The 13,730-nt window shown below is 35.1% G+C and overlaps 1 protein-coding gene across 4 annotated transcripts in view; it reads left to right on the top strand.

Moving 5' to 3' along the window:
- The first annotated feature begins 214 nt into the window (after window positions 1–214).
- Window positions 215–13,730, top strand: part of LOC149843027 (vacuolar protein sorting-associated protein 32 homolog 2-like) — a 63,794-nt gene continuing 50,278 nt past the window's right edge. For 2 of the 4 annotated variants that reach the window (XM_089999548.1, XM_089999545.1), the window contains exons 1-2: window positions 246–358; window positions 492–591. In XM_089999548.1, the coding sequence (XP_089855674.1) occupies window positions 520–591 (72 nt within the window). In that variant the 5' untranslated portion in view covers window positions 246–358; window positions 492–519. Of the gene's footprint in view, window positions 359–450; window positions 592–13,730 lie in introns of all 4 variants that reach the window. The other 2 variants (XM_089999546.1, XM_089999547.1) reach the window with 2 other exon arrangements.

Genomic DNA, 13,730 nt, shown 5'->3' with positions numbered 1-13,730 from the left:
ATATCTATCTTATGAGATTATGCGAGAACATTTTCGTCAAAAACATATTTACTTTTTTTATATATTATTTTATTATAAAATCATCGTAGGCAACATTGACATATGAACCAAGATATTCCTCCGTACACCCTCTTGGGGTCTGGAAGAACAGACAACACCCTCTCGAAATCTAATGAACCATGTGTAGTTTCATATACTAATTGGACCCTGCGAATCCATGAATCTGACCTGAATTATTAATCAGACTTCAATTTTTACTACCAAACCCGAATCCTATAGGATCCGGTATAATTAACGCCTCCCCTCTCCTCCTCCCACCCTTCTGCTCACCGGCGACGACGCTCCGTCTACGACAGCGGTACTCTCTCTCTCTGTTGTTTCTTTCTTCGTCTTTTTCGTTCTCTTCTTCTCGTTTGTTTGTTGTTAGGGTTTGATTTTGGGTTGTTGCAGGCTGATCTTGTTGTTGGGTCCTCTTGATGTTCTTTGATTAGGGTTTAGGGCGAGGATTGTGGAGGAATCATGCTTAACAGAATATTCGGAAAGCCGAAACAGGAGACAAATGCGCTCACCACGCTTGATAAGTTAAATGAGGTAATTCAGTTCATTTTCATAAATTTTTGTTTTATCCCGTTTATTTCTTTCTCGTAAACTTTGATTTGATTCTTTTATTTTGACATACTGTTGATTTTGTTGCCGTTGATCCCTATTTTTCTGTGATGTTCTTTGCTGTTGTTTTTCCTTTGTGGGTACAAAAATGATTCTGGATCTATGGTGGTGGTTTCGGGCAGAATTCCGGAGTTTTTTCTTTTGTGTGAATCGGAGGTGCTGTAATCACGTCTGAATTGAAGTGTTAATGATTTGAGATGCTGAGCTGTTTGCTTTTGAACATGGCGGTGGATCAAAAAATTGGTCTTTTCTGCCTTTTCTCCAAGTTAATTCTCTTATTCGTTTTGATGGTTATGCCTGGAGAGCAGAAGTTGGTGATTTTCATGCTGTGAATGCAGGAAAGATGCACGTGAAGCATGAGAAAGGTGCCCAATTGATGTCATGAATAGGGTAGTTACTTTAATGGTTAGAGTGGTCATCCACTCAGTGGAGGTGCATCAAGCAAAGATTGATATATATCATGTTGGGCAACAATTGATAACGATATCGGTTGTCTTCTGTTGGTTTAGCTTTGCAATTTAGTGTCATGATCTTTTTTAATTTGAAGTTCGTCTCTAGGCCCATCAAGTTGTCAGTTCTGATTTTTCCTTTCGAATTAGGATATACTAGGAAGATGGCTACTTGCATGAACTCAGTGTGATCTAGTTTTTAATGTATTTATTTGTTAATTTTGTCATTGGAAAGTGACATGATTTATACACACCATGTCTTTGTCATCATGGTGATTGAGGATCATCTTGAATTTTGCCCAAAACTTTAATCAAATTTTGAAGTGACGTGTTCCATTTCTCTCCCACCATATGGATGAAGATGAATTTGCACGACATATATTCACACAATCTTTCATCTGAAAGATTTGCATCTAGCTTCTTTTAGGGTTGGAGCATGTAAAGGTGATCTTTCATTCTTTCTTTCAATTGTTGTTCTGAGGTCACAAGAGGGTATAAAGTGTGTTCAACCCATCAATTTCGATGATGGAAGATGTTGTGATGTGGGTCAAACAAGCATGTTTCATTTGATATTGAGTGGATGTGGAAGTGCTCATATTAGTAAAAGTTTTGTGAAAAAAGGATGTATATTTGTGATGTTGAGAAAGATATGAAAGCATTTGCATGACAAATGTTGGAGATATGCTGGGATAGGAAATCCCCCATTGAGTTTGTTGCTTGTTCATCCCTTCTTTTTCTTTTGTCATTTCTGAGTTCCCATCTGTTTTTTTGGGTTCTTGCCAAACTCTTTTGCGGTATCTAATGAAGAAGTTTGACTGGCTACTGTGAATAAAATAAGTTACAAAATACACATGCATGCTAGTATGTTCCTGTGCTAGTGTGTGCTTATTATGGAAGTATTGTAGAATCTTATAAGGGTAAACTGTATAGAAGATTTATTGAACAAAACAAAAAAATATTAAATATGATTACCTCTTCATGTATTTGTTACATCGCTTCACCAATTTTGCATATTTTGATAGTTCTTTTGTGTTGATAGCTTTTTGGGGTTTAAACTAACCCAACATGCTGAGCATTCCTTTATTTCCTTAGAGATTGTAGAAGTTTTGGTTTCTAAGAAACTATGTAGTCAAAAGTGCTAGGCAGTGCGTAGTCGGTGGACCCCTAAAAAGACTAGTCGAGGACTAGTCGGTATCCCAATAAAAAAAAATACAAAATATACATAAAAAGATATTTAATTCTTTTAGTAATAAGATGTTTTTACACATAAACGATCTTGGATTATTTTGAAACATAGGATTCATGCATGTTTCTTTTTTGAAATTTGGTAATGTTGACAGAATATGACATAAAAGTAGATCTGCAATTAAATATACTGTAGCTTCTGCTTGCAGTGAGTTCTACAGCTTTTTGAATCTGGTGGTTTTTGTGGATCAAGCTGTAAACTTCAATATCTCCTTTAGGTACCATGGGACATTCAAAAGTTTCTGACCCTAGGGCATCATCTTTCACTTGAGATTGCTGTAATGGGAAAGGGACATGGCTAAGTTGGAAATAGGGATCATGTGGGCATAGTGTCTTTGTAACTAGTGTTGTTTTCTTTGTAGTTTCAATTAATTTGAAGAGATTCTCATATCAACACACATCATTTGTTATTGTTTTTTGACAAATGGTGCTTATTGTTCATTGTAATAAGGATTTTGTTTCTTTCACGATTACCTACATGCTCAAGACCTAGTTGTCATTTATTGTATATTTGGTGTTTTCCATTTTTATGTAGTATGTTAAAATGTGTATATATATATATATATATATATATATAACATATGTATATATCATATATATGTGTGTGTATATGTAGGAATACACATGTATTTTTTGTATATAACCTTTTTTCTTTTATTTTTATTTTTTCTTCTTTTTGGTCTAGTCAACTTAAGTTGACTAGAGGGCTTTAGAGCCGTTGGAGCTAGTCCAACGACAATAATTATAGCCGTTGGACTAGCTCCAACAGCTCTACGAGCCTCCCTTATTGTATATAAAAGGGGATGACTCCGCTATTTGTTCTCTATGCTTTGTTGCATTCTCTTATCAATAAAATATTATTATTTTATCTCTTGTGTGACCCTTGTGTGGGTTTTGTGAGAATACCCCTTTGTGGGTTTTGTGTGTGGACTCCATTATGAGTTTTTCTTTATTGATTGTCCACTTGTGTGTTCATTTGGTGGACTTTGGTGGTGATATTTGAATATCACTATTTGAGTACATGGTATCAATGGTATCAAAGCTTGAAAGTGTTGAAGCTCATTGGAGACCCTTACTCAAGTGTTTGTAATTGTACAAGTGCTCGGGTGATCGCGATTGTGCATTCAAAGATTCAAGTGATCGTGTGAACCATTGGTGGTGCTTGCTTGGTGGTAGAGGGCTCGTATTCTTCACCTTGCCTCTTCTTCTTCTTTTTCATTTTTTTTCTTTATATCCTTCTCTTCTCTTTGTCTCTCTTAGCCCTTGTAAAAAAAATGGATGACAATGAAAATGTCACCATTAAACCCATAAACTCAATGATTTCAATTATAACATAGGCTTGAATCATGAAGCACCTCATATGGGGAAAAGGGTTATGGAGTCTAGTTGATGGGTCTAATCCGGAACCTAAGCTAGTTCTTACCAAAGTAGAGGGTGAAAAAGTACCTCTTATGGCGGTTGAAAAGACTAAGGTTATAGCTACTTATGAGAAGAAATGGAAGTAAGGGAGGATGGGGCATGCCAAGATTATGTTTTGGCTTATTAATAGTATTGATATCAAAATGTTCTCTAGCCTTGTTTGAACATGCAAACAAGGCATGAGATTACCTCAAGAGAATGTATTATCTCAAGGATACATGTTTGCAATTTGTAAGACAAATCCATTATATGACTCAAGGAGAGAATACTACAATGAATTGTCTGAGCTTTGGCAAGAGTTGGCTCATCTAGAGCCAAAATGACATTGATATAGAACTTCACAAAAAACAAATAGATGCAGAGCATTTCTACCAATTCATCAATGGATTGAGGTTGGAATTTGAATCTACCAAATCGGTTCTTCTTCATAGAGAAAAAGTTTCCTCTATTGAAGACACTATAGAAGAATTAAATACGGAGAAAAATAGGTTAAAGAAACGTTTTACCAAAAATGAGGATGATTTGGTTTTTGTCGTATCTAGATCAGGAAATTACATATGTACTTACAAACCACAACATTATGAAAGACAAAGAAATGAGCATGATAAGAAAAGGTAATTTGCCACTATTGCCATGAATCGGGACTCATAAGGCAACAATGCCCCAAACTTAGGACTTATGAGAAGAAGGCCGCCTCGGTTAACTTTCTGCAAGAGCCAAATGACATTGCTCCTACTCAAGAATCATCTATTGAAAATATGTCCCTGACTCAACTCATGGAAGCTCTTCAACCTCATACCAAAGGAGTATCTTCATCTACTAGAGCCGTTGTCTCGTCCTTCTCAGATTTCGGTAAAAATCCTTGGCTTCTTGGGTCTGGTGTCAAATTTCATGACACGTAATCGTGATATTTCATTTGAATGTCACAGTAACTCAAGTGTGTCCAATGTTTTTATTATTGATGGTACATCTCTTGAAATAAAAGGAATAAAAAATTTCAAAAAAAATTCTTTAAGTTCAATTTTTTTTTATTATTCCAAAAGTTAGATTTATTCCTAATTTGAACTTAAATCTTCTATCTATTTCACAAATATCTGACCATGGAAGCCATGAGAGTAGAACTAGATGCCTTAGAAAAAGTCATGACTTGGACAGTTTAAGATATCCCACATGAAAAGAAGCCCATAGGTTGTAGATGGGTATTTATGGTGAAAACCAAGGGTGATAAAACTCTTGAACGATACAAAGCTAGGTTAGTTGCCAAGGGCTATTCTTAAGAATATGATATAGATTATAAAACCTTTGCCCAAGTTGCTAGGATTATCATTGTTAGGACTTTAATAGCCTTAACATCTGTTAAAAAATGACCTATATATCAAAAGGATGTCAAAAATACATTTTTCAATGAAAACCTAGTTGAAGAAGTATCTATGGAAGCTCCACCTGGTGTAACTATTCTTAAGGAAAAAACTCTCTCTTTAGACAAAGCTCTTTACAAGCACCAAAAGCCTAATATAATAGGTTTAGTTCGGTCATGCTTGATATTGGATTTCAATCTTGTTTGTCTGACACTGCATTATTTATTAAGATGTTTGATACAGATATTACCATTATTCTTCTCTACGCGGACGATATGATCATCACTAGAGGAGATAAACAAGGAGTTAAAAACATTAAAAAGCTTCTCAAAACTCATTTTGAAATGACTGATTTAAGATTTTAAAAATATTTTCTAGGAATTGAAGTTGCTTACTCTCCTGGAGGTTATCTATTGTCTCAATCTAAGTTTGCCTTTGATGTTATTTCCAGGTCGGGTATCACCGATGACAAGAAATTTGATACTTTAGAGATTTTCAATCTTAGTTGTGAAGTGGTACCCAAATAAAAAACACACAAAATATGTAAACAAACAACTAAAATTAATAACAAACATGTATGCAATATAAAATCAATCATTAGTAAGCAATATACAAAACATAACATGTCGTCGAGCACTGTAAAACAATTATATTAAATAATCTGCTTAAATTTATAATATATGTTAAAATATATAATTATATATATTTACATAGAAAACATATATATGTGTGCAACTACGCATCAACATATGTGTGTGTGGACTGTGGGTGAATGTGAAGTGTGATTTCTGAAAAAGAATTGTAAAACAAATCATATATGAAGTACACACAGTCACATGCATATATAACTCAAAAATATAACTCACAAAGACACAAACATAACTCAGAAACATCAACCATAAACAGATTATATTAAATTACAAATAGATTATATATAATTTACAATACATACACAGATATATTTATATATAAATGCAGTATATAATATATAATATGCTGAAATACAATATTAATAATATTGTATTTCAGCATAATATAATATAATTGCTGAAATACAATATTAATAATATTATCTTTTAGCATATAATACTGTATTATATATGCTTAAATACAATATATAAATATATGTAATATATATAATATATCTGAAATACAATATAATTAACAAGAAGAATAAAAAAAGGAAGAGGAAGGAAAAACATGAAGGAAAAAATGAAAATGAAAGGAAAAGAAAAAAGGGAAAAAAGGTTTTTGTGAACTGAGAAAGAAAGAGAGAGAAAGAAAGAGATTGAGAACTAAGAACGAGAGAGAGAGAGTACCCGGTATCTCTTTTTCGTCTTCTTGCCCAAACCAGAGAGAGAGGGGTGAATTAGGGTCCCCTTTTCCCCTTTTATATGGGTCTTAAGCAGAGTTGCCAGTTAAGGAAGCGGGAGCGGGAAGCGATACGGGAAGCGGAAGCGGAAAGCAGGAAGCGAGGCACTTCTAAAATTTTAGGAAGCGGGAAGCGCAGGACGACTTAGGAGCGAACAAGGAAGCGTCTCGGAAGCGACATATGATTCGAGTGAGAAGCGAAAGGGAAGCGAATAAGAATCGAAAGGGAAGCGAAAATGTAATTATAATATTATATATTTTTATTTTATCAAAAAATAAGATTTATGTCATCATTAACAAAATAAAACATGTATCTAAGACACTAAATAATATAAGTTGTAATTATCTAACAAATGCATCATATTGCAACTGTCAAGCATTTAAAAAATCATACATCAAGAGAATATCATAATTCGCATTCTTGTTGCAACCATTTAACAAATGCATGCAAACACTAAATTATGCATTAAAAAAATAATTAAATTTGATTAAAAAGTGTACCTTTTTCAACGAAAGAATCAAATGACTTGTTATTTGATGTTGTGATTGTTGTAAATCTTGTCATCTCTGCAACATAGAAAATGAGAAATCAATAAACTCAAAGATTACATAGAGATATGGTTAAATTTCTAAACTGTGAATTATAAGCTACAAAGTTCTAAACTCTAAACTTAAAATTAACATAATCCAGTACTTCACTTCATCATGCAAGATTCAAAATAAACTACATATCAAACCAACAAAATATTACAAGACCATAACAAAAAAGTAACATAAAAGTTTTTAAGTTGGACTACTCCAACTACATCATCAAAAAAATAATTAATAATTCAAGAGTTCATTAATCTGTCATCTTTCTCTTCCCCTTCAAGTCAGCAATAGATCGCGGACTTTCTGCATCATCACATGTTTCTTGTCCTCCACGACCATGTCTTCTGCTCCTTCCTTCATTTCCTATAATGAATACGTTAAAAAATTAAAATGTTCAAAAACCATAATTTAAAATATAAAAAGCACAATATCAACATACCTTGCCTAGGTCTCCTGCTAAAGAAACGATCAATCTGACCTTGAGGAACTGATGGTCGCTCTTGTATATCTGCTGTTCTATTAACTCTATTGGATTGATTTGTATCCTCTTCAACTTCATTTGTACGTATGATTATCGGAGGTAATGGAGCTCTTGTTTGTGCATTTTTGAGTTTGGATTTGGAAATAGTGCTTGATTGTTGTGCACTATCATCCAAATCTCTCCAACGCATGTCCTCCAATCTTAACGTATTTTTTTCTACAATAGGAAGTTCTAGATTGATATCCCATTTTCAACTAGGTCCTTCTTTGTAGCGATTGTTGCACCTTTTTATAACAAGAATATAAAATATGAATGGTAATAAATAATCAATGATAGAAAAAAAAAATACCAAAACAAAAGTACAACATAATTTAATCATACCTGTCAATCAATCGAAGATTGAAATGAATATACACTAAGGTATCAACACGATCTTCATTGAGCCTATTTCTTTTAACATTGTGAATATAACTATAGGTGCTCCACACTCTTTCTGCAGAAGATGTGCTAATAGGTTTAGATAAAACTTTAATGGCTAATGCTCTCAACTCAGGTGTATCACCATCATAAAAACACCACCAATTAAGCACCGACATTGTAGGATTCAGTGCATCTATTCTTGCTGCATTTCGGCTAAATCTTTCACTTCTTGATGCAAAAGCCATAAGTTGTGACCTATAAAGTGTAGATAGCTCTTCATTTTCAACAGATATCACTTTAAGCGCGTGCATTGCACCGTCTAAGATATCATTATCCTTTTCTGCAAAAAAAATGTTTAATAACTATAACAAGAAAATGCAAATGAAATAATAAAATAATTAAATCATTAAACTTTAAACTTTATTAAAGAGATAGAATAAAATTTTTACCTGGAGAAACTCGTTTGACCCCTCCTGCTGCTGGGATCTTGAGATACTCCGACTCATAATATTTTGGAGTAAGCATGTGGGCTAGACTATGGAGAGACACATTCATTCTATCCCATCTATTTGAGACAATCTTATGAATCTTTTCATACAAATCTGGTTGTCCTTTTAGATTGTCTTTGATTTCCCCCAACATGTTGTCCATGCCTTCATACACTTCACCAATTATAGGGCCTTCCTGATCACAAAATTTAATCATCTTATATATGTGTTTTGTAATCAATAATGCTAAATGTACATAATCCCAATATTCTTCGTCAAGAATAGTTGTTTCTGTTGTAACAACCCTTTTTTTCATAGTTTCATCCGTGCATGATTGCTTCCACTCACTCCATCTATCTGAAATTACTGTGAGCCTCAAGCTCTCATTCATATTAAGCAAGCGTTTCAAAGTAGTATAATGTGAAGCAAACCTTGTTTTTGCAATCTTTATTAACTCTAATTTTTCATTGCTTCTAAAGATTACTAGTGCCTTTGAATGATTTGTAATATACTTCACAATTTCTTTACTCTGCAAATATGTTTATCCCAACCAATGAAACTCATGTGCCAAATCCTTAAAGATCAAATTAAGTGTGTGCACAACACAAGGTGACCAAAAAATATACTTATACGTTTGTTTTAATTCTTCACCTGCTAACTTGCAATTTGCTGCATTGTCCGTAACCAGTTGCACTATATTAGAAGGCCCCACAAGTCTAAATCCCGTTTTAAAAAACTCGGCAATGTTGGCAGCTGACTATTGTGAAAAGAAGTGTTTTCCTTTGTTACGGGTCATGGATCTGGAGATCCAAACCCGTGACATTAACTTCTCATTAATGGCATTGTGTAATATAATTTATTGTAATGAGGGTACTTTAGTACCCTAATTTTTGTAATAGCATGTTAATATAAAGTGTTTACACAGCAACCGACCCTAACACACAAGAGGGTATCGGTTTTTCACAGCTTCTCTCTCCCTTTCTCTATCTCTCTCTGTTTCTCAGCTCTCACGTGTGGAACGACCTGGAGATTGAAAATCTAACATGGTATCAGAGCCACGCTTCAGCTAAAACTGGAATCGATCTCAAAGGTACGTTTGAAAGATCTATCTCTTCTCGATTTTCTCTTCTAAGTCAAGAATTTTTTTTCTCTCCCCATCTCGTCTGAATTTTTTTTTTCCGTTTACGTCTGACCCAGTCCATTCTTTTCTTCTCGATCAAATCTGACATTATTCAGATCTGACGATAATCAGATCTGCCTTCCTTTTTCTTCTGTCTCTTGAACTCGATCAGATCTGACGTTAATCAGATCTGATCAAACTATCTTCCCTACCTAATCTGAGCCAATTGAGAGAGGACTGAGTGACTCAACCCAGATTTTCGACCCCAAATCCTTTGTTGAATATTCCTCTTTCTTTCATTCTTCATTCTATCATCAATATACCCTGTTTAATTATTTTTTTTTATCACAGCGTGATCTAATCACGCAATCGGGGCCCTATTTTGATCCAGCTGCACCCTTGATTAGATATGATCAAGCCGATACACTCTCGATCCTACCATTTTATCTCTTTTTTAGCTTAAAAGCATTGCGTCAATACCGAGTGAGAATTCATATTCACAAATTTTTCTTTTTGTGATTTTCATATCCAATATTCCATTTCCTATACAAATCAAAAATCTGATAGAGATTCAATTTCTGTTCCAAATCAGCAATCTGATAGCTATTGATTTGAATTAGTTTCTGCAAAAAAAAAGGGTTACAGAAACTGTAGGCAGATTGTGCTGAACACACTCTTAATACTGTGAAACATGGATTCACTTCCTACCCAGTCGGTTCTTTCTTCAAATTTTCTCAGTCAACTAGTGTCTGAAAAATTAAATAATGGTAACTTCTTGACTTGGAAGAGGCAAATCATACCTTTCATTAGGAGTCAGGATCTTTCTGGACATCTGGATGGATCTATTCCAGTTCTTCCTGAGTTCATATCACGAGAAGAAAGGGACAACAAAGGGGAATCTACTACAGTATATGTTAGAAATCCTGAATTTGTGGCTTGGATGAAAAGAGACCAAGCGCTAGTTGCTTATATTACATCTACACTGTCACAACAGGTACTTGTAGCCATTCCAGATGACTGCACTTCCATGCAATTTTGGAACAGACTTGTTCAGACATACTCACAGGTTTCTCAGGCCAGGATTATGTTTCTTAAAAGAGAATTTCAAATGTTAAGAAAGGATTCCATGACCATCATGGAATACTTGAACAAAATGAAGGTTATCACATATCAGCTAGCAGTTGTTGAAAGTACAGTAACTGATAAAGATTTGGTACAGCAAACCCTCAGTGGATTGGGACACGACTATCATATGATTGTCACTTCCCTGTTATGTTTACCTGAGCTACCCAACTTTGAAGATCTGCGTGCAAAATTGTTACAATATGAGATGAATCTAAAAGGATTTTCTGAAGAATCATCTATGCATATTGGGGCACAAGAAGTTCTTGCTACAGGGGTTACTTATGCACGAGGATGAGGAAGCTATGATATCAAGGGAAAGGGAGCACAAGGGAGAAGTGGTCAAGGAGGTCGTGAATTATTGCCTACACCCAACACATATACCAATCCACAAAGACAGAGGCCAATTCCTACCTGCTTTCTGTGTAATAAAAAGGGGCATATCAAAGCTAACTGCTAGTTCAATCCCCTAAATAAAGGAAAATCAACACAAACTGAAGCAAAAAGAGGCACATACAATACAAGGACCAACAGAGAAGTAAAGGAGTTATTGCTGTCAGCTGGCGCAGCGACTCACGTTACTGGTGATGCAGGTAAGCTCCTAAAACTTGTTCCTTACATTGGTAGAAGTAGTATAGTTACTGGAGATGGATCACACCACTCTGTCTCTCACATTGGAAACTCCATTATACCCTTTCCCGAATCTTCCATCAACCTTTCAAAAGTTATTTATGCTCTTAATATCAAGAAAAACATCGTTTTAGTTTCTAAACTTGTTGATGATATCAAAGCCTCAGTTGAATTTACTCTCTCTTCTGTTCTTGTCAAGGATCTCTGCACGAAGGAGACGTTCGCTAGAGGAAAACGGCAAGGCAATATGTATGTCTTTCAAGAAGATCCTTCAACACATATTCGCTCTGCAGACCCAAACTTGAAGCTCCGATCATCGTTGCCTTCTGAAAATCCTACCTGTGTTTGTAGTGTATCTGAAATCAATAAGCCAAACCTTTGGCATGGTCGTCTAGGTCACTGCAGTAGTAGTTTCATTGAAAAACTTGTTTCAAATAACCTCATTCCCAAGTCAAGTTTAGGAATAAATGTCAATGACAACAAATGTTCTAGTTGTCTCTTATGTAAGAGTCATGTTTTACCATTTCATTCTATCAATAAAAGAGCTTCAAGACCTTTTGAGACTATCTGTTCTGATGTTTGGGGGCATGCTCCAGTTGCTTCCATATCTGGAACTAGATATTATCTTTTATTTGTTGACAATTATTCTCGCTATTCTTGGATATTTTTCATGAAATACAAATCTGAGACTTTCAAGTTGTTCCGAAACTTCCATTCTTTTGTCAAAAACCAATTTTCTGAAAACATCCTAAGTTTCCAATGTGACGGAGGAGGTGAATTTTCTTCCATTGACTTTACTAACTTTCTTCAAAGTAACGGGATAAGGAAAAAGGTGTCTTGCCCACACACACCTCAGCAGAATGAGATTGCTGAAAGGAAGCATCACCATATTGTTGAGAGTGCGATGAGCATGATGCATGAAAGTAGTCTTCTGATCACTTTATGGACAAAGGCTTTTCATTCTGCAGTTCATGTGATAAATCGATTGCCCATGACTATTTTGGAAAACAAGTCTCCTTGTCTCTTTTTGGTGTACATCCCAACTACTATGATTTGCATGTGTTTGGTTGTTTATGCTATGTTCATATTGACAGTTCAATGAGACATAAGTTTCAGGACAAGGCTCTGAAGTGCAGGTTTGTGGGTTATGCTGATGACTATAAAGGGTACAGGTGCTATGATCCGGTGAGCAAGCGCATCAAAATATCAAGAAATGTTATCTTCGATGAATTGAATTTTGATTGTCGATGTACTAGTTCTTCAAAATCAAAATCTAAAGTTGAGGCTTATTATCCTTGGTTGAATTATTAACTTCTCTCAGGAGCTAGTGATGTTTGCTCAAACTGCACTCAAAAGGTGATGAAATGATTGCCCATGAAAATACAGACCCAACTTTGAATCCAGAAAGATATAAAGGCCTCGTCTACACTCGACGAGAAAGAGAGCCGCCCATCATAGTTAATTCGGATATGGACGCATCCTCTACATCCAACATCGTTGATACTAGAAGATCCACACGTTCTCGCCATCCAATTGAAAGGTGGGTCAGTTATGAAAATTTCTCATTAGATTTTCAACTCTTTCTAACAGCCTTGAATAAAGAAGATGAACCCACAACGTTCTCTCAAGCATCAAATTCCAGAAGATGGATTGAAGCAATGAATGAGGAGATGAAAGCTCTACATGAATGTGGTACGTGGGATGTCTTATCAAGACCACCTGATAGAAACGTTGTTGGTTCGAAATGGGTGTACAAAATAAAGTATAAACCAAATGGGACTATAGAGCGATACAAGGCGAGACTTGTAGCCAAAGGTTTTACACAGGAGCAAGGACAGGATTATGATGAAACTTTTAGTCCAGTGGTGAGGATGGGGACAATCAGAGTCATACTTTCTTTAGCTATTGAACATCAATGGACTATTAGCCAACTTGATGTGAAGAATGCTTTTCTTCATGGAGATTTGAGAGAAGAAGTATATATGGAACAACCCACTGGTTACGCAAAAGGCAATCCTACCAAATATGTCTGCAGACTAAAAAGGGCAATATATGGATTGAAGCAGGCATCTCGATCTTGGTTCGACAGTTTTTCTCTTGAAATACAAAAATATGGTTTTAAGAAATCTCTTCTTGACCACTCCTTATTTATATTTAAGAACCAAGACACAATTACTCTGTTGTTGATATATGTAGATGATATCATCATCACTGGTAATTCCAATGAGCACATTGAAGAAGTCAAACATCTCTTGAATCAGAGGTTCAAAATGAAGGATCTTGGCAAACTACGATACTTTCTTGGAGTTGAAGTTGACAGTACTTCTGAAGAGATGACTCTCACCCAACATAAGTATACCATTGATGTTC

The sequence above is a fragment of the Nuphar pumila genome, chromosome 3, assembly GCF_984573655.1.
Source record: "Nuphar pumila chromosome 3, dmNupPumi1.hap1.1, whole genome shotgun sequence".
Lineage (NCBI taxonomy): Eukaryota > Viridiplantae > Streptophyta > Magnoliopsida > Nymphaeales > Nymphaeaceae > Nuphar > Nuphar pumila.
Note: the sequence above shows the minus strand (reverse complement) of the source record. Positions and strands in the feature narration are given on the sequence as shown.